The sequence below is a fragment of the Trachurus trachurus genome (assembly GCF_905171665.1).
Source record: "Trachurus trachurus genome assembly, chromosome: 7".
Lineage (NCBI taxonomy): Eukaryota > Metazoa > Chordata > Actinopteri > Carangiformes > Carangidae > Trachurus > Trachurus trachurus.
In genome coordinates, this window is record NC_139901.1 from 9,400,680 (window position 1) to 9,420,197 (window position 19,518).

Consider the following 19,518-nt stretch of genomic DNA (forward strand, 5'->3'; position numbering starts at 1 on the left):
ATGGCTTTGCTCAGCCAATCAGGGGTTAAAACGTCATCGGAAAGCTTACGGCGAGCTCCCGAGCTCCCCGGCAGTGAGTGAGTGAGCGGTGTGGGCTCAAAATGCTGAGCGAAGTATGAGACAGCACTTTGTTACCTGCGAAGAGGCGTTTCTGGGACAGGTAGTGTGTAATGTGCGTGGTCAATGGTAGTGCGGTTTGGTATAACGTCGTTTTGTTTATTTTACTCCTTTCTCTTTTACGTTTCTGGTGCAAATATGTGCGTACAAACTGCACGTCGACAGTAAACAAAGTGAAAACGGTAGGCATAAACATAGCCTAAATAAAGGTTAGTCGTCCAATGTTCATATCAAGATCATGAGAGGCTTTGGGGGTGGTTAAATTCTGAATGGCATTAGTGCATTTTGTTTTGTTCATGACAGTATTAATATGGTGTAGGCCTACGAATGTGATATGGTAGTTTGTTCTGAAGAGCAGACATCAAGAAAAAAAAAACACAACACAACAACAATAGACCCTTTCAGAGAGTATAAACAAAGACAGGTGTGGCTCATTAGAAAACGCTCTGGTACACTAAATGGAATGGAGCCTTAATTAGTATTCTTGGTAACACCTGTCTTTGTTTATACTCTCTGAAAGGGTCTATAGTGAGTATGTTTCTAAAAATCCTCCAAAATGACAAAAATGGTCAAGTTAACTTGGATTGGATAAACAAAACATTTTCATGGGGTACTATTCATTCATTCACTGATTTATTTGTTGATTGATTTATTGATTCATTAGCCCTAATCCATTAATTCAGTAGCCTAAATTGTAATGTTAATAAGCGGTAGTCCCTTATTAACATTACAGCTTCAGGGGTGGCATAACATCATAGAAGAATCATTTGTAGTGACAGGTATAAAAACATTTCATGGTCTGAATTACATATTAAGAGGTGTTAGGATCAAATAACTGACTCTCCAAAATTATTATTGTCAAACCTTTGTGGAAAAAGTCAGTCTTTCAGATGCAGAGAAAGAGCTTACATGCCATTTTACTACACATACTATTAATTGTAAGTTTGAATAAGAAAACACATATAGTATATCTTTTTTAAATAATCAAATCTGGTAACAATATGCAGAAGACAAATGATCAGAGAATTCTCTGGATGTCAGCCTGCTCCAAACCAGCAGATGGAGCTAAAGCTTTTCCTGATATGTCACAGAGATTTTCCTTTGAACTTCCTGGTTTTACAACGCCTTCTGTGAGATTTCCTCAAAAAACAGAAATAACCCTCAGGTCTTCAAGCTGATCAGCAGGTTTCCGTCCGCTCTTTTAATAGGGGGGAGGTTGGGATAAACAAGACAGAGTGCTGAAGTGACTGAACTGTGAATTTGTAATTGTGCCCTGTGTTTGTGTGTGTGCTTGTAGATGGCGAATGGACAGTTATCAAGGGCGGAGGCATTGGAGTGCTCAGGATACCGCCATGCGTGCCATGTGATGCTCTACGCTGACACCAAAAGTCAGCTGTTTGGGAAATTTCCCATCAAACATATAATATTGGTGAGAAACTACTTCTACTGGTGTGTGGATGAAATTAGTTGAGTCCATGCAAAGGCCTGCAAGGTCATGCACTCCTTTGCGATTCCACTCGTTCATATAAAAACACACTCCCGCGGTTTGCTGCTGCTGTGTGTGTGTCTTTCAGTGTTTGTGTATGTGGATGCATCAGTGTGTGAGTTTGTAACAGTCTCTGTCATTTCCCACAGATGCAGATGCGCTTTGACGGTCTGCTGGGTTTCCCTGGCGGGTGAGTCTTTCCTGGTGCTGTTTTGTTCTGTGCTTTCATGCACACAGGTTCGTTTAGCTCAGGCCTGTAAATCTGTCTTTTCCTTCACAGATGAATCCATTGAAAGGTTTTAAATCTGTACGACAGAGAACAAACATTCACACATTGTCACTGGAGCACTCATACCGCCAGGATGAGCAGTGAAAGATAAAGAAAAAAAAATGCATGACAGCTCCATCTCTAAGGTGCCTTATCTTGCCTCAAAAACCCCTTCAAAAACTGTGATTGCCAGACACATACTGCTTAATTAGTACTCATCTTAATATGAATCACTTGTGTCTTCATATCTGTGAGTTTAGTCACCGCCAGAATTTCTGAGGCATCATTCGCCAACTCATTGGAATTATATAATGAGACAGAAGAAGAGAAAAATCTGAGAAATGGTGTTGACATATGCAAAATAGAAGAAAACTGCAAATGCAAATGGAAACAACCATCAGAAACAACAGTGTTTACTAATTTCACATTACATCCAAATTATCTACACTGTGTTCCATACACCATTTTACCGTCTTTATACATCCATGGTCCTCCGCAGAGGATGAAGACTATTGACATCGGTGAGCCCTGAGCATGTCCTCCAATGCCACCATGAAGTTGACATTTTTCTTTCTATTGAAATATTGGACAGATTAGACATTTGGCAGTTTGGAACTCACTCTTAACGTCTCATCTAGAGCTGTCTCCAGGTCAAACATCGGATTTATGAAATACCTGTAAAACAAATGGCATTCACACATGTCACATTAGCCTAAGCTGTGCTCTGTGTTTAGCAACTGTTTGTAATTATTAGCATAGTAACACGCTGGGCCATGATGGGGTATGCAAGATATGCCTATTAACATTGTGATTTAGCATGTTGGCATGCCTGACATTAGAATTTGGCTTTTCTTCTTTTTTTTCTCTCCCCACCATGAGTTGAGTCTGGACTGCGTACGGGGGTGTCGCCTTGGGGGGTTGTCCTGGCCTGGATGGTTGGTGGGGCTTTGCACAGTGGTTTTGCGGCGGAAACTGTGAAAACCCGGTGTGGATGGCTCCCTAATAATGCTTTCCTCACCTGGATCCTCAGTGCCCAGCCATATTTAATAATAATAATAATAATAATATTACATTGGACTTTCATGCGCTTTTCAAGGACCCAAAGCCGCTTACAAAAAGACAAGAGGAGGGTAATGACAGACGAGGGGGAGAGACAAAGAGTGTGTGTGCGTGCGTGGGAGGGGTCAGGTTTTTTAACATGTAATGCAATTTGCATTGCATTTTATATGTGTGAAAGGTGCTATACAGTATAAATCAATGAAGTTTGACGTGTGGCTCAAACAATGCTGTGTCTTGCAGAGCTGCCAATATAACTCATTGTTACTCGCTTACATTTGTTTTTATTATTATCCTTAACCTTTTTCTATTTTGTAACCAAATTGATTCAAAGTTTGGCAAAATATTTTTTTTTTTTTTATTATTTCTTGTAGTTTTACTTGGTTTCTAACCATCCTTTCTGTCTCTGCCCCACGGTGAATGTATTATAACTGGAGAATAAAACCCTATAGACTGCAGGATCAACTTAAATAGTTTAAATAAATAATTGGACATTCATTATTGAAGGTTTAACATTAGATTTTCACCTCAGTATAGAAATTAGATGGACATAAAACTAGACACTACTATAGATATTGTTAGAATAACGCAGGGATATTATTAACCTAACGTTCTATGTCAGTATGGTTAAAACAGGGACTAGCTAGTTAGACTAGCAACCAGTTTTTATAATAAAGAAAAAAAGACCCTCACAGTTTAAAACTGAATTATCCCACATTAAAAATGACATAATATTATTAGATAATAAAATTTTTGAATATAAAATGTTGTAATGGGAAGATCAGTCCTCTAGAGGGCGCCAATGGACGTCTCCCCGAAGGCACCAAAACATCCAGGAGGGGCCTGATGGCCTGACCACTATCACTCCACTTTAACTTGAGACCTAAAATCCAGTGACTTGTGACTCTCTTGTGATTCTCCTTTGACTGGAGGCAGCAGCAGCTAAACAAACCGGTTCTGGGCTTGGGAGATTCAATCAGCTTTTCAATCAGCATGATTTATTTATTTCTGCACTAAAGCATCTCAGGGGAACAGTGTAGCTGACGTTGTTTATCTACTTTCACATCTGATCCTGACCTTTGACCCCCCCCACCCACATACACCTCCCTCCCTCCCCACACCTCAGGCTTGTTAACCCGGAGGAGGAGACCCTGGAGGCGGGCCTGAGCAGGGAACTGTCGGAGGAGCTGGGCGTGGCCATTCCCGTGTCGGTGGACGATCATGTGGCCTCCTGCCACGCCCCCGGCCCGTCCCCCTCCCGCCGTCTTATCACTCACTTCTATGTGAAGAAGATGGAGGAGGAGCAGATCAGGGAGGTGGAGAGAGCGGCCGTATGCACTGCAACAGATCACGGACAGGAGGTAGAATCTGTGTAAGACTGATTGCAGTCATTTACCTGTTCCCATGCTCTGTCATCCATCCCCCACTCTGCTCTCTCTCCCTCTCCCTCTCTCTCTCCCTCTCCCTCCATCCAGGTCCTGGGTATGGTCAGAGTCCCCCTGTACACTATGAAAGCCGGCGGAGGCCTCGCGCTCTTCCTGTCCCACTCGTTCATCGGCAACGCTCGCTCCCAGCTGGTGGACTCTCTGCTGCGCCTCAACCTGGTCTCCCCCGAGGAGTTGCACAGAGCCCTCACGCGCTCCCTGAAGACGCACGCCGACAGCGCAGAGGACCTGAAAGCGTCCCTCGCGCTGACGGCGGCAAAAGAGAGGAGACGGTTTTGAGACACACCTGCGTTCATCATGTGTCCATCGCAAACATCCTGAGAAACGCTCAGAAAGTCTCACAGACTCAATTTGGCCATCATCAGGAACACAACACAGTCATTTGCTCACACACTTAATCCTTCACACACACACACACTCTCGCGCTCATGCTGATGCTGAGCTGGTGACTCATAATTGCCCGCTGTGCATCAAACAGTTTGAGGAAAACATGATCAACTCCTTTACCATTAATGGAAATAAAATGATTCACACTGACTGTCATATTCTGTGATTTCAAACAGCCGAGCTCCAATTCTAATTATACGATATGAAATTAATTGCTATTGCTATCAACACTTGATCAGACCTTTTAATATCTTAATGCTATATTGGGAATTATATCTCAGTAATTCCAGCAGGGTTTTTTTTTCTGCATCTTGCAAGCTGCTGACACAAAATGGCAACACAAGACAGTAAAGACACTGCTCATGGCTTTTTTTTTTTCTTCTTTTTTTTGCCTTATATAGGCATGCATGTGCACCCTGTGGTTAAGTGTCAGGATAACAGGGGCACGATCAGCGGAAATTTAGGTAGAAATTCTTTATCTGTCTTTGTGCTTTCTCACATTTGTCTGTGGTTTCTCTTTCATGAAGTTATAGCAGCAGCGGCGGCGGCGGCGGCACTGGTGCAATCCACTGGATTAATTACGTCCGTGACATACTATACAGCCTGCAGGCGGAGATTTGATTCTGTTTAAGTGTACCCCGGGTGCACATAGCACGCCTTGCACCAGATGTTAGTAACCTCATTCCCAGACAATATTGCTGGCAGTGAGCAAGAGCAGAGACACACGACGCTGCCTAAATGCTTAAGAGAAACCTACTGTAAGTGCACACACACAATAGTGAATGTGTCCACTGTTTGTCTGTTGCAGGCGCATCAACCTGACATGCTGAATGTGTTGTGTGCACAGTGGAGAACAGCAGGCATGGGAGAAGAAAACACAGACTTTTATCTTTTGGATTTGTTAATCACGCAGCAAGGTTTTACTACCCGGTAATCAGCGTGATAAATCAGCCTCAGTATTGGATGAATCAGACACATAATATACATGATAGATGAAGGATGAAGGAAGAGTAGATTTCACGAGGACTTATTGCATCTTATAAAAGGACAGGTGCATGCATCTGCCATAAGTACATATACACACATATGACACGTGCTTGAGCAGGTGTTGCAATAAGTGATTGCAAGCGGAATTAATTTTTTGATGTGCACCGGTCCGTCGATAGACATCTCTCAGTCGGTGTGTGTTTTTCTCAGCTGTCAGGAGGGAAAAATGCACCACATCCGGCGCAACAGACAGGAAGCACAGTAGACGGATAGTACAAAACACCGTTGTCTGTGGTGGTGTTTGTGTGACTCTCTAGGTCTTCTTGCGTGTCTCTGAGTGTGTGTGTGTGTGTGTGTGTGTGTGTGTGTGGCGTATACGCGGCTGCTCGAGGGCATGCCTTTTTGAAGCACGCGTGTGAGTGTGCATGCCTGGAAATGGTTGCATCTTGCACAATGAGTGTGTGAGGAGAAAGGATCCTGTCATGTGACGGTGTTGTAAGGGCGAATAATACAAGGTCATCAGAAAAAAAAAATGAAAAAAACATTACAAGAGAAAGGGATGGAGCGAGAGGGGGAGGGAGGGAGGGAGGGAGGGCAGTGCAGGCAAGCGATGGATAGATGGAGGGAGAGAGCGGGAGCGAGGGATGCTGAGGGAGAAAGACGGTATATTCATAGCAGCAGCGGTATTTATAGCCGCCCAGAGGAGAGGAGAGAGCGGTGGGCGTGGCTTGGGTCGGGGCTCTCGCACTGCTTCACGAGGCGAGAGAGGGAGAGAGGGAGAGAGGGAGGCGAAAGGGAGGAGAGAGGCAGCTCCGGCGCCAGTGAGAGAGAGCGAGAGAGTGGAGGCTGTTTGGCAGGAGAGGGAAGAAAGAAAGGAGGGGAGGGAGGGAGCAGAGAGGGGAGGGCTGTTTTTGAGTGTGTGCCTGAGAAATGAGAGAGAGAGAGTGGGGTGAGAGAGGAGGGAACTGAGCTGCGAGAAATCTGTCAGATTCAAACACACTGCTCTCTCTCTCTCTCTCTCTGTGTGTGTGCGTGTGTGTGTGTGAAAGAGAGAGAGCGAGAGATGAGAAGAGGAGGAGGAGAGCTGAGGAACAGATAGAAAGAGACAGCAGAGGACCACAAAGTGAGGTATGTACGGCTGTCAGGCTGCTCCTGAATCCAATCACAACCTGTGTGTGTAAATTTATGTGTGTGACTGTGCGTGTGTGTGTGTGCATGCTTGTGTACATGCGTGACTAAAGTGAATATGTCTGTGTGTTTAAATAGTTTAGTGTTTATATGGACACTGTATTCACTTGGGGCTGTTCTAAGTGGACAAATGGATGTGGGCTACTGACTGTTAGGGGTATCAATTATGTAATATGTGTGCACCATTTTCAGTGTTGATGCTCTGTGTGCATCTGTGTGTGTATGTGTGTGTGTGTGTGTGTGTGTGCTTGTGTAATTACACTGAGGTGTTTATGTGGCCATTGTGTGGAGCACTGCTACAGTCCACTGGCCATATTGGGGTGATTTACAGCCCTTGTAAATATAACTCAACACTCCTATGCTGTTAGAGCAGCAACCACCTTAACAACCACCCCCTCCGCGCTATTGACAGATAATTTAGTTATTATAGGATGGAGATAAGCAAATGGCTTAAAGAGATTTCTCACAGGCGTCTGCAAAGTAGGATTCCCTTTGTGCTGTTGGTTTACAGTCAAACAACAAAGATTGTGATGATAATGTAATGGAGCAGCCTCTTGAATGCAGGGTTGTTGTTTTTTTGTTGGTGTTTGTTTAATGAGCTGAAGTTTCATTAAACCCAAGCAGGAGGTCCAGTTCGTGTATCACATGCAGCCTCTTCAATATACACTATGGTTGCTAAGATTATAGGACTCTCTGCTGTTTTGTAGTCAAACGTCCACTAATACAAAATACTGCACTTTTAAAAATAGCCAGTCTGGTCTGAGATGCAAATCCCTGACCTTAAACAGCACCGTGGTTGACCAGCTTGCCCTCACTGCATCAGACGACTCTGGAACCAGTTTAACACAGACTCCTCAGTTCAAAAGAAGGAATGTATGGCACATTATTTACATTATTTTGATTTATTGTACATGACCGTTACCGATTCCTGGGGCAGAGGCTCTCCTGTGATCTGTGATGGGCAACAAACATAACATGAGGAAACTATATTAACAATATGAGCAATGTTTACAAAGACTTGGCCACATTTTTCTGGTGTTGTAAGAAGAATTTAGGTCTTGAAGTTAGCATAGAAACACAATAGCCTCCAAGGTGAAAATACTCAGTTTGTAGAATGGCCCATATCTTATTGACATACATTTATATTGGTATATTATGATGATTGATGCAGAAGCTATCAAAATAATGTTTCATTCGATAAAGCTGTTTTCTAGTATTACATATTTATTCATGTAGACGATATTTTCTGTCGTCTACATATTAAGTGGAGTAAAAACTACAATATGTGGCTTCAAAATGGAGTAAAAAAAAAAAAGTATAAAATGGAATCACTTAGGTAAATGCATTTGCTTTCCAGGACTGTGTTTTTCACAGAGATATTTACTCATATAGGCTACTGTGGTAAAGTAAAAACTGGGTTCAAAAATTGGCAAGCCTAAATTGATCCCTAATTATGTAAGTCAGAGGAAGGAAAGAAAAAAAGCCAGTGCAGAAGTGAAGGTTTCAGCAGAGCCCAAGAAGCGGATGTGGGCAACCTGACAGCCTCTCGGCCCTTAGCCTACAGTACCCAACTGTCAAGTACTGTTTTCATTTCACTTTTTTTAATTCATCTTTTTTCCATGTTTGCCCTCTGCCAGGACCTACAGGTATGCACTCCACAAACTTTACCTGTAAATGATCCTCTACATAAAACCTGACTATGGCAGGACTGGAGGCAGCAATGGAAAAGTTTGCGGTGCCATTTGGCTTTAATTTTGTACCGCTATCAAATGCATGAATTGCCCTCAGTGCTGTTGCAACTACCGTGCCAGCATCTGAAAGGCATCTTATATACTAGGTGTAAAAACCCTCTATGATATGGTTTCCTGTTTGCTACGGCAACTGCTGCACAAGCAGTAGCTGAGAAGAGTGTGTAAGGAGTCTTGAGAGACGGTGGCAAGAAGCAAACGTTGTCAGTAATATGATGAAGTTGGATTTTTGTTATTTTGCACAGCTAAACTTGCATCGTACAAAATCTCATGACACATTTCAAATGAAGCCTGGGGCCAGAACCAGTACGAGGACATCCTACCTGTTGTAGTGGGTTAGTAGCCTAACGCATTTACACTTATTTTGCAAGGTAGCAGTCGATGAATGAGCTGATGTGTCATTTAGCTTCTTGTGGTTAAAGTAGCCTAGATCAGCTTTGGTAATCTGCTTCAGAGTGCTGTGTTAAGAGAAAGTACAGGCCGAGTCGAATCTTATTTGGCTTTTGATCTTAAGACTCTGTAACATTTCAAATAGCAAATAGCGCTGTCTTCTTACAAATCAAAAGTTGAGTCTGCTATCTCAGTTCAGTGCAGTCAAGGTTTAGCTGCCTCAGCATTACTTGTGCTCTCTTTCAATTTATTTTTTCAATATAGTTTAGTTTAGTTTAATAAGTTTATTTGTATCAGGGACAATGTACAAAATAACATTAGTCTCAAAATGAGAAGAGATGCCTTGTATATAACATTCATATTGAACACAGAATACGAAAATATGTTGAATTTTTAACACTGTACAACATCAGAACAAACACCAACAACATTAAAAAGGCATGCCACTCAAAAGGGATAGGGGCCTACATTTGAAGTTAATTTTCAATGAAAGTCAATAGCTATATTCATTTTGTAGATACAATATTTTGCTAAAAATAACAATGAAATAGATTTTGTAGGCCTACATTGTAGAAATTAGAATTCACACTAGGTCACCATCTTGGATACACAGCAGGGTAAGTTTCAAAGTTGTAAAAAAGAGGCGACCCAAAGCATAGGGTACGTCAACGGTGCAGTTAATTTCACCGCTCCGTTTGATTATGACTAAGCTGTTGAAATTCATTCATTACACCAGTGAATAGATCCTTTATACAGCTCATAGTTGTAGCCCCGCCCACTTCACCAGCTTCTGGCTGCAACGTGCCCCTATAGCGACGCTAGCTAATGACAGACATTAAAGAGACTGTAGTCAAGTTTCTGTCCAATTTGTTTTCACAAATCCGAAGCAAATTTTTATTAATGCAGCAAAAGTAAATGTGCAACATGTTTCCAGCCACTTAAGTTATGCACTAATTCTAGAGTCAGCTGCTAATCTGCAGAAGAAAGAAGACGGCACACGCTATGACAAAAAGGTAAACAATGGGGGAAAGCCGGTGGCAAAAGAGAGAAGATAATGGAGAGTTTTGAAGAAATTATATTCCACATGGTCTTGGAAGAGTTATAATAACAGCCATGTCAGCTTACTTGGCTGTGTTGGGAGCAGTTCAGAGACGGTTGCTATAGCAACTGCCGATCAGATGGTCATGATACTCCATAAAAATGGGAACATACTGGTACTTGTCATCATTGTGCATAACTTTTTTGCTTATCCGTATTTATCTGTATCGATACAGCAAACTTTTCCACCTCCTCCTTGCGCAAAAAATGCGGTGCGCAATTGAGAGTTGATGCGCACTTTTGGCGTGTCCACTCGGGTTTCGTGAAACGAAAGGTCAGAATGCGCATTAAAATAGGTGGATGAAAACATGACTTAAAGGTGTTCAGAAATGGCCCTTTGTTCTGTTTGTCGCGCCGGGTTGTCACGAGTTGCCGCACGAGTTGCCGCACGAGTTTACCCGAATAAGGAAAACGAATTTGATTGGTCGTTATCGAGCGGGCAGGATATTCAATGTTTGGGGTGAGACCGAGCTCGGTGTGTTGTCTCAGACGTTTGATTGACTGACGGATCCAATATCAGTGGCTGATAAATCCTGAGCAGGCTGATGTGCGCCTGCATTATCCGATGCGGAAAAAAAATACCACACTTTCATCCCGGATTTACTCGAAAATGGAATTTTGCACAAAGTTTGGGCTACATCGTCTGATAGATGAGTTATTACACTAATGTTAGGACCCACGGTGGGCTCAAATTCAATTTTCTTTTCTGTACAGCTATGGGTCGCTAACAGTCCGACTAGCCCTACAGTCAGAGGAGACACCCAGGTTGCCATGGGGCCTATGGGACTGTATGGATGCTACATGACATGAGTGAACTGACCCGGCTTGAGACCGATATGAACGGCTAATACTAGCTAATGTTAGGAAACTTAAAATTGGCTAGACATTGCTGTATATCTGACGTTGTTGAGTAAGCTATTGCTATTCACATCTTAATTGTAATCAATTACTGTCATCATAGGTTACTACAAGTATTGGGTTTTGCACAGCTTTAAAGCCACACTAAAATGATATGACACCATCAAATGGAAAGATGCTGTCAGCTATGAAACTGGTTTGTATTTAACATGCTGTGATAATAGTGCTTTTATAATAAACAAGCAAAACTCTAGAAATGAGCACAGCAGAAATAAGAAACAAACTGGGGGTGATAAATTAATAACCATCATCACCACTAATGGGCACTAACACTTGTGTAACATTAACCAAATTGTAGCAGTGAGTCTATCAAAAGACTGCAGGCAGCAGGAGTCAGGGATAATATCTGCAGACTAACAAGCTAACAGGCTAACAAGTGCTGAGTCTACTGTCTGGGCCTGGCATGTGCATGCTTCTGGTTGAGCCCCAAAGCTCCCGAGCAGCATCTTCATCAGTCTTTGGCATACAGGCTGCAGTTCAGGGAGTTAGCAGCAGCCAGGAGGAGTCAAGTCAAGTCAAGTATACTGTACAAGGTAGGACAGATTTGTAGTACTGACTGATCTCAGCAGCAAGCACACAACACTACAGTTATCCCCGCAAGGGATACGTTGTTTGTCAGTCACTTTGTCACACAGTGCTCAAGTGAGTTTATGGCAGTATTTAATGTTGCATGTGCTTCCATTTTTATGCCTACACACTGATAACAGCTGTGGCTCGAGGTATTTATATGTGAAGTTGATGAGGTGCTCTGTCCCACCATCCATCCGTCCCATTCCTGTAAACTTGATATCTCAGGAACGCGTTCAGGGAATCTCTTCAAATTCAGCAGTGATGTTCACTTGGATTGAAGGATCAGGGTCCGAGGTCAAAATACAGTTTTCAGTAAATTCTTTCAGTGTCATCATCACTACATTAGGAGTGCCATTAGTTTGGTATAAGTTTCAGGTTTATTTCATTTATAAGAGGCAAGTAGGCCACAGAAGGTGAAAGTTTTTGTCAATGTTGTGTTTATCCCGAAAGACTGCACACACCAGTGTAAATTTGATAGAAAAATACCAGTAGTGCAGATAAATTGGTCCAGCATCACTTTACAGGGCCTCTGCGACAAGGCCTACAGTTTTGTACTTTCATAAAGTGGGATTACTCTAAAGATTCAGATTATCTGGACTTTCCTGGAGGAACACTCCAAAAACACCGGATCCTACATTTCTATAACGTAACTTGACAGCATCTTTTATCACTCCCTTTCTGCCTGCTAAGCACCCACATGTGATCCACACCACAGCATCAGTTTGTAACACAGGTTTTCGGTTATAGATTTATGGCCTCCGAGCCCAAGTGAAGCTGACTATGATGACATCATCTGGGGCTTTTTTTCTTATCTCTTTGGATAGCTCAGTCCAGACAGAGACACAGAAAACAACTGCAATCTGAGTAGTACTTTGAATGATGTAACTTTAGTGATCCTTGACTGGACCTAACCCTGTTTGTACATTCAACTGATATATAAAAAAAAAGGAAAGACACGACAGTGGCCAGCAGCTGTTGTTCTACAATAAATCTAACCAGACTGTAATCACCTGCTGCTTTCGGTGATGATGAGGCCCGTAGAACAAAAGCTGCTGCAAGCTCTGACTTGACAGCACAGGTGTTGTCTGTCGTTGATTACCCGGACTAATATAATCCCATTCCATTTCATGTTGGAGCTTCACCTCCAACCCACTCAGCAAGGTAACATGGTGCATGTGGAGAATGAATCATTTGCGAACGCTTTTCTCCTGTTGTATGTTTTCCAGTGAGACCCGTTCTGTTCCACCAACTCTCCATCCGACTGCCTCCTCCTGTAGCAACAGGCTCCATCTTCTCTCAATCATGTCTCTGTGTATAAGAGCCTCTCCAATCAGTCTGTCACACAGAGGAGTCTCTCACCTGACTCTGCATGACTTGTGTTCGCAGCAGCAGTGTGCATACAGCTGCAGCACAGATTACCTGATTACCATCATGTCTGACAGTACTTTTCTGCGCTCACACTAACAGTAGAGACGACACTTCGCCTCCTCTGACTGGCTGTTACACGCCTCAGCTGAGATCTTGCGTTTCCCCAAAACTCAACTTCTCAGGATGTGAGATCATCTGGCCGAGGGTCCCCGTCGACACCCATGTGTTTTTTTTTCTTTTGGACGTTTTCGCAACGCATTAGCAATGGTTTGGCTTCGCCTTGCATGGATGAGGAATGATTTTGCACTCGGAGGAAGCAGCTGCTCAACGTGGCTGCAGATTTCTTTTCTTTTTTTTACAAGAAATGTGACACAAGATAACGTTTTGTACATTTAACACGGCCAATGTACGAGAATGTGGTTGGCTCCTAGCAATGTCAGGAAATCCCCATATAGTATCAGCCAGCACATCAAACACAATGTCCCACTTGTATCCTGTATTACTTCTGCTTAGTGCTTCATTTTGCTCTTCAGAAGAAATTAACCGAAAATCCCCTCAGTGGCATTAAGGAGCTATCACGCCGCACCACATGTATCCTCTCTTGTCTTCAATCTGCTTTATATTCACCACCGTATATCGCACGACCTTCTCCTTAACCGTGACCTTGACTTTAAGTGTGAAACCCCGTTCCCTGATAACCTCCATCACTCTGCCCTTGTTGCCCCCTTTTTTTGTGTTTTCCTCCCGGTCTTTTTGTCGAAACCTCTCGCTGCCCCCTCCTCTCTCCTTCTCAGATCATTTACATTCGCTTTGTTCTGTGCAGATTAAGGTCGCGCGCTGATGAAGGCCTCTGGAGCCTCCAAGGTCTCGAGGCCCTCCCAGTCTCATTTGTGAAAATCTCTCTCTCTCTCTCTCTCTCTCTCTCTCTCTCTCTCTCTCTCTCTCTCTCTCTGCGTGTTCACTGCACTTCTACATTTTTACTATGTTGTTCAATCTGGAACTGTCACTGGAGTGTGGAGTCTGGACCACATCCACTACACAGGAGGAAATGAAAGTACTGGGTTGAGAGCAAATGTTTGGTCAGGGGTATGACACTGTATGCAACATCTTTAAGGTCGTTTCTGGCTTATCTTCCATTTCTTGAATTTACCGCACACTGTTTTGAAACATCACCCTTGTGCTGCATTGACAACTTGCAGTAATAACCAAATGTTTTTTTTTTCCCACACGTAACGCACATTAAGTCACATCAGTGTGAAATGTGTGTGTTTTTCTGGTTGCATGTTGCCTCAATTACTGTTTGGGCTTTTAAACAAACTTACTAAAACTAATTATTACCTGAAGCTTCTTTATGAACAGCGTGAAAGCAGCACAATGTAGTATCTGCAGAGTCTCTGGAACCTGTTGAGAAATTGACACAGGATGTGGTGAGTGAAGTTGCTTCTGTGTTTGTATGTGTGGTGCAGGTATTACTCATGTTGCGGGCACCGAAATCTGTTGGCCGATCACATTAGGGAATGAAAATGTCCTTAGAAGGTAAATAGCTCTAAGGCGTAGATACTCATACTGTATGTCTAAAGGTTACTTAAGGTTGGTTTTAGATTTTGGTTGGGCCATATATAGAAGTTAGGGTTAGAGTAACCCTCTTTCCTTGTGCATGTGTGGGTACATGAGTGTGTTTGCAAATGCATCCGCAAGTTGTGAAACCTGAAAGCGAGATGATGTGAGTGTGTATGTGTGTGTGTGTGTGTGTTAGTGAACTCCGGGCAGTTTATGCTGACTAATAAACGTCCATGCAAACGCCTGTGTCTAATGCAATGTAAGCATTTGGTAAGCCTTTTTAAACAAAGGCTAACTGGATCCTCTTCCTCTACTGTACTGGCGCTGCAGAAATTATTTCTTCAAAAATGGGCTTTCATCAGCTCTCAGCAGTTTTAGTTAGTATTCAAAACAGTCATAATTGCACTGGGGTTCTTCAGTCTCTGGATTTTAGTCCTTAGTTTGGTCCTAAAATCCTCAACCCCTAAAAGTGCTGGATCCTACACTTTCCACCTTTTTAGCTCACTCTCTCTGACTGGTAAACAACCAGGCCTTTTGATGCCCTCAGTTCTTTATTTCTTTTTTTCCCATTAAAAAGCCCAATAGAGCAGCAAAGCAGGAGGAGCTATTTTGGGTTCCCCTGGTTCCAGAAGTAAAAAAAAAAAAAAAGTCTCTTTCATTCGTTTCGTATACAAAGTGATGTGAGTCACAGGTGAAGTATTTTCAAAGGTCGGACAGGCTCAAAACGGTCCTGGTTGAATCATTGTGGTGCATTCACAGGTGTAGACAGTGTAGTGAATTTTGAGTTCACGTTGTTTGCAAGGATCTGTTTGTGCAGTCTTGTGTTACTTTAGCCTGAAGTAGCCAATGCACCAGCTGCACAACAATTAGCAGTAAGCTAACTAGCTATGGAGGCACTGGCCATGTGTGTGTGCTTTTGTATGTAGGCCTATTTGTGCATATATACGTAGATGCACAGGATGTATTGTATTATATGTTCAAATATTTTGTATTTATGCGCCAAGTTTACATTTAATGACGTTTTCTTGATGACTTTGTATGGAAAGTGGAAAGTTGGGTTGCTTGTAGCATCATACCAAAGGATGCTGAGGCAGATCTCTTCTCGTTATGTTACAGATCTGTGAATGGCTCAAGATTGCGGTGTTCAGGCAACAGATTCAACAATCTGATGTTTAAATTAATATAGTTTAAATGGTCAATGGAGGTTCATGGGTTTTGTAGTGCATAGAACCATCTACCCTGCTGCAATCCATGTACATGAACGTTACATTACGTTAGAACCCAGTGTTTCTGCAGTGAGAATCAACCCGTCTCTCTTACAACACAACGTTTTCCCAGACTGAGTTGTGTGCTTTTCTTTCTCATCATGGTTGAACCGTCTCAGTTGTGTTAAAGCAGATATCAGCTTCACGGCCGTTTCGGCTAATGCTGCGTTCAAGGCAGGCTTTTGAAACCGTAAGTTACAGCTTCAAGTCACAACTACGACTTGGTAGCGTTCCAGGTAACCCGTAGCTCGTGTTTTTACCATCCTGTTGTCTGTGAAAGTTCCCTATAACGGCCACTCGTAACTTCCGACCCGTGAACTCGTACCAGATCGAACTGGTATGACTTCACAGGAAGGAAAAACACAAAGTACGAGTTTCTTTGAACGCACCATGAGTTAGCAGCCCCCGCCCTTGTCAGGCATCAATTGGTCCTCGTGCTACGTCACCACATTCACGCGCATCCCTTGGCTGCACACACAGCCCTTCATGCCGTTCTCTCTCCTCATTGGATAACACTTGTATCCCACAAGGAAAATTTTCTCCTCGGGTTACAGCAGAGCAGAGTGACGGAGAGACTCGTGTTTAGGCTGAAATACTTCATGTAAGTGATTGCTGACGGAAAATAGGACTATTTAGGACTTATATTAACAAAAACATTCCACTGATATCTGCTTTAAATAGTTACCTTCCACCCCCCCCCCCCCCAGCGTGAGCGGAGAGTACAGGTAACCCACAAACCAACTGTGAGAAACTGTTGACACATAAACAAACCGCGAGTTGAGCTGCAAAGCACATCATCGGACCCGTTTGCGGTGGATCTCCAACTGCATCCGAATGTGACTCCTACTCACGTCTTTGACCTTGTTTTCCTTTTGAGAAAAGGTCTTCAGCCTTTCAGAGTACGTTTAAAAGACATCAGTGGGATCATTACCCTTTTACAGACGACCTCTACCCTGACCTCGGGGCTGTGACTGTCCTTCATTACTGCTGTTACTCATCACCTCTCGTCTTCCCATCCCCCATCCTTCATCATTCTTCCCTCACATTCCCATCACTCTGCCCTCTTACTGTCCATTCTGCGCTCGGCCCCCATCTCGCTGTCCCTCCTATTAAACCTCCATATCTGGTGACACTGTCCCTTTTGGTCTTGTCGCTCTGGCCTCATTTGTCCTCCTCCCCCTGACTCCTTCATCCTCTGATTCTGGTCTCAATCTTTTTTTTTTTATGTCAATCCATCGTTTTGATATTTAACTTATTTTTTTTATTTCTTATTTTTATTGTGCAATACAAGTGACAAACATAAAGCAAACATAATGACACAGCACAAGAAAAGAAAGACCTAACCGCAACACAGCGGCCAAAAAAAGTAAATGAATTGAGATTAATTGTGATAAAAGAGAACAAAACAAGAGAAGAAGAGAAAAACAATAAATAAAAGCAGCCAATCAATCAATATTTTCATTTCCCTGTGAGGTGACATAAGATAAGATAAGATAAGATAAGATTATACTTTATTGTCAGATCACTCTGAAATTTGTCTTGCGTCCCATGACGTCCAAAGTTTCACACAAATAATAACAAAATACAAAAAACATACATTTACAGAAAGCATAAATGTTACCCTCAAAAGTCACATTTAAAGAGAAACACAAACTACCTCCTAACTCCATTCACAACATAAATCCAACATTACAATGTCTCTTTGGTGCAACACCCACCCCAGTTTGATAGACTGAGGGACAAAAGAGTTCCTCAGCCTGTTCAGTCGAGCTTGTGGAACTCATACCCCCTGTTACCCTCTTGTCATCCACCTCTTCTCTTACGATTGTCCTCTCTCTTCCTGTTTTTTTTCTTCTCCCCCTACTGTCTTCTCCTCAGGCCGGTTCACCGATGGATCAGCATTCCTACCAGAAACCCAGGGGATTCCATGGACACATCGACCCGACTGACATCCCCGCCGTGTGCAGCCGATCGACGCCGACGCTGATGCTGATGCTGATGCGCTACGTGCAGCTGTAAGAGCGGCAAGGCCGAGGAGGAGGTCACAGGGGTGAAAGGTCACAGACTCCAAGAGCCAGAGCAGGCGCTGAGGTCGCGAGGTTTCAGCAAGGATACGAGAACGCAAAAGGATCCAAGGAGAAGCAGGGCACAGGAAGGAAGGAAGGGCTCTCGGTGACGGACGAGGGTCAAGTGGTCAAAGATGATGACAGCACATGCAAAGCTGAGGAGGGAGAAGGGGAGCCTGGCCGAGTATGAATCTCAGATGAAAGGTAAGTCTTGTGCATGCACGTGCTCGTCTCTGCCCTCTATCACACCTCTGTTTGTGCATGTGCGCTCTGTTGTATGCATGGATGCGTATAAGACAGCACATGTGCATTCGTGCATGAATGCACAGTTTGCTTTGCACAGTCATCCAGCCATATACTCTCTCTGAATGCATTTGTGCAGACATACAGTATATGTGCTTAGAAACAATGTCAGGAACTGATAGCGTCGCCTTAGTTTGGCGCTCGATGGCGAGTTTAACCAAAGTCGATGGGTCGGGAAAAAGTTATTGGGCCCATAAAGGAGCCCTTTAATCAGAGAAAACATGACCATGACCAGTACTGGCATCACAAGATTTTTTTTTACATGACAACAGCTGTGTGTGCGTCATGTGCTGTGTTTTGGAGCGTGCATGCTGTGGCTGGCTGGCTGGCTCTCTGTACTGTACTACAAGGGTGTATTTATAGTCAGTATTAGTGATGCTGTCTCCTCACATCCAGTCAGCCCAGGGCTGTGTACTCACACAGAGACAGAGAAAAAGAGTAAAGAGGGGAAAGATGGAGTGGGCAGAGTGGTTGAAGGAGGGAGGGAATGTGTGTGTGTGGGGGGGGGGCAAGCGAGGAGGATAACTGAACTGAGGATGGGTAAGAAAAGAAAAGATAAGGGAGAGGTGAGGTGAGAGAGCAAAGTGAGGGCGGTGTCATTGGAGAGGATGATGTTTGTATTAGCCTTTTAACATCAAAAGTGCAGCGCCGGGGCAATGTCGCTGCTGCTGCTTTAATTGCGTGTGGAGGGAGGTGTGTGTGTGCTACGGGGTCATATCGGGTCAAATCAAGTGAGCTGTGTGTGATAATGCATACGCTGCTGTCAAAAAGAATCTGTAGGGCACAATCGATCGAAATCAATCACATCCACAAATGACGTCGCAGACATTTTATTCAATGTTATGTAAAAAAAAAACATTATTGTATGTTCTTGTGTGAATGAGTCATGGGAGCCATACACATCATTTACATTCTTTTATACAGGCATCGTTTGTCTCCTTACTGTGCACAGTGCCTGCCTGTGTATGCATCTACAAGCGGGAGTCGGTGTGATGTACATATGTCGACTGTATTTATTCATCTTTTGTTGTCATATTTATTAACATGCAACATGGCGCTTAAAGATATGGAATACACATAGCGCCATAAAGACAGAAGATGAATACTCTCCTTGGATGCAAATTAGCTTAAAGCTATAATCTGGTATAGTGCATCAAATGGCACGTTTATGTTTTAACTGTACATTGTCCCTTTTAAATAAATTAAAATTGAATTGGGTTACAGAGTAATGGCTGCTCTGCAGTACAGGATACAGAATGCATACAAATACATACATGCATGCATTTATATGCATCCAC

General features: G+C 43.2%; 2 protein-coding genes across 7 annotated transcripts in view; both read left to right on the forward strand.

Annotated features, from left to right (window-relative positions):
* Positions 1-36: 36 nt before the first annotated feature.
* Positions 37-4,910, forward strand: LOC310988988 (U8 snoRNA-decapping enzyme). Of its 4 annotated transcripts, none has more exons than XM_083975825.1 (5): positions 37-172; positions 1,415-1,546; positions 1,753-1,793; positions 4,054-4,288; positions 4,403-4,910. In XM_083975825.1, exons 1-5 carry the CDS (start codon positions 116-118, stop codon positions 4,649-4,651), a joined length of 714 nt encoding a protein of 237 aa, XP_083831951.1. In that variant the 5' UTR covers positions 37-115; the 3' UTR covers positions 4,652-4,910. The 4 variants fall into 4 exon arrangements, with proteins under 4 accessions (XP_083831951.1, XP_083831952.1, XP_083831954.1 ...); XM_083975826.1 differs by having other exon boundaries at positions 77-160; XM_083975827.1 differs by lacking the exon at positions 37-172 and adding an exon at positions 1,235-1,302.
* A 1,405-nt stretch (positions 4,911-6,315) lies between these two features.
* Positions 6,316-19,518, forward strand: part of arhgap4b (Rho GTPase activating protein 4b) — a 40,134-nt gene continuing 26,931 nt past the window's right edge. For 2 of the 3 annotated variants that reach the window (XM_083975822.1, XM_083975823.1), the window contains exons 1-2: positions 6,321-6,874; positions 17,730-18,121. In XM_083975822.1, the coding sequence (XP_083831948.1) occupies positions 18,052-18,121 (70 nt within the window). In that variant the 5' untranslated portion in view covers positions 6,321-6,874; positions 17,730-18,051. Of the gene's footprint in view, positions 6,875-17,729; positions 18,122-19,518 lie in introns of all 3 variants that reach the window. The other variant, XM_083975824.1, reaches the window with a different exon arrangement.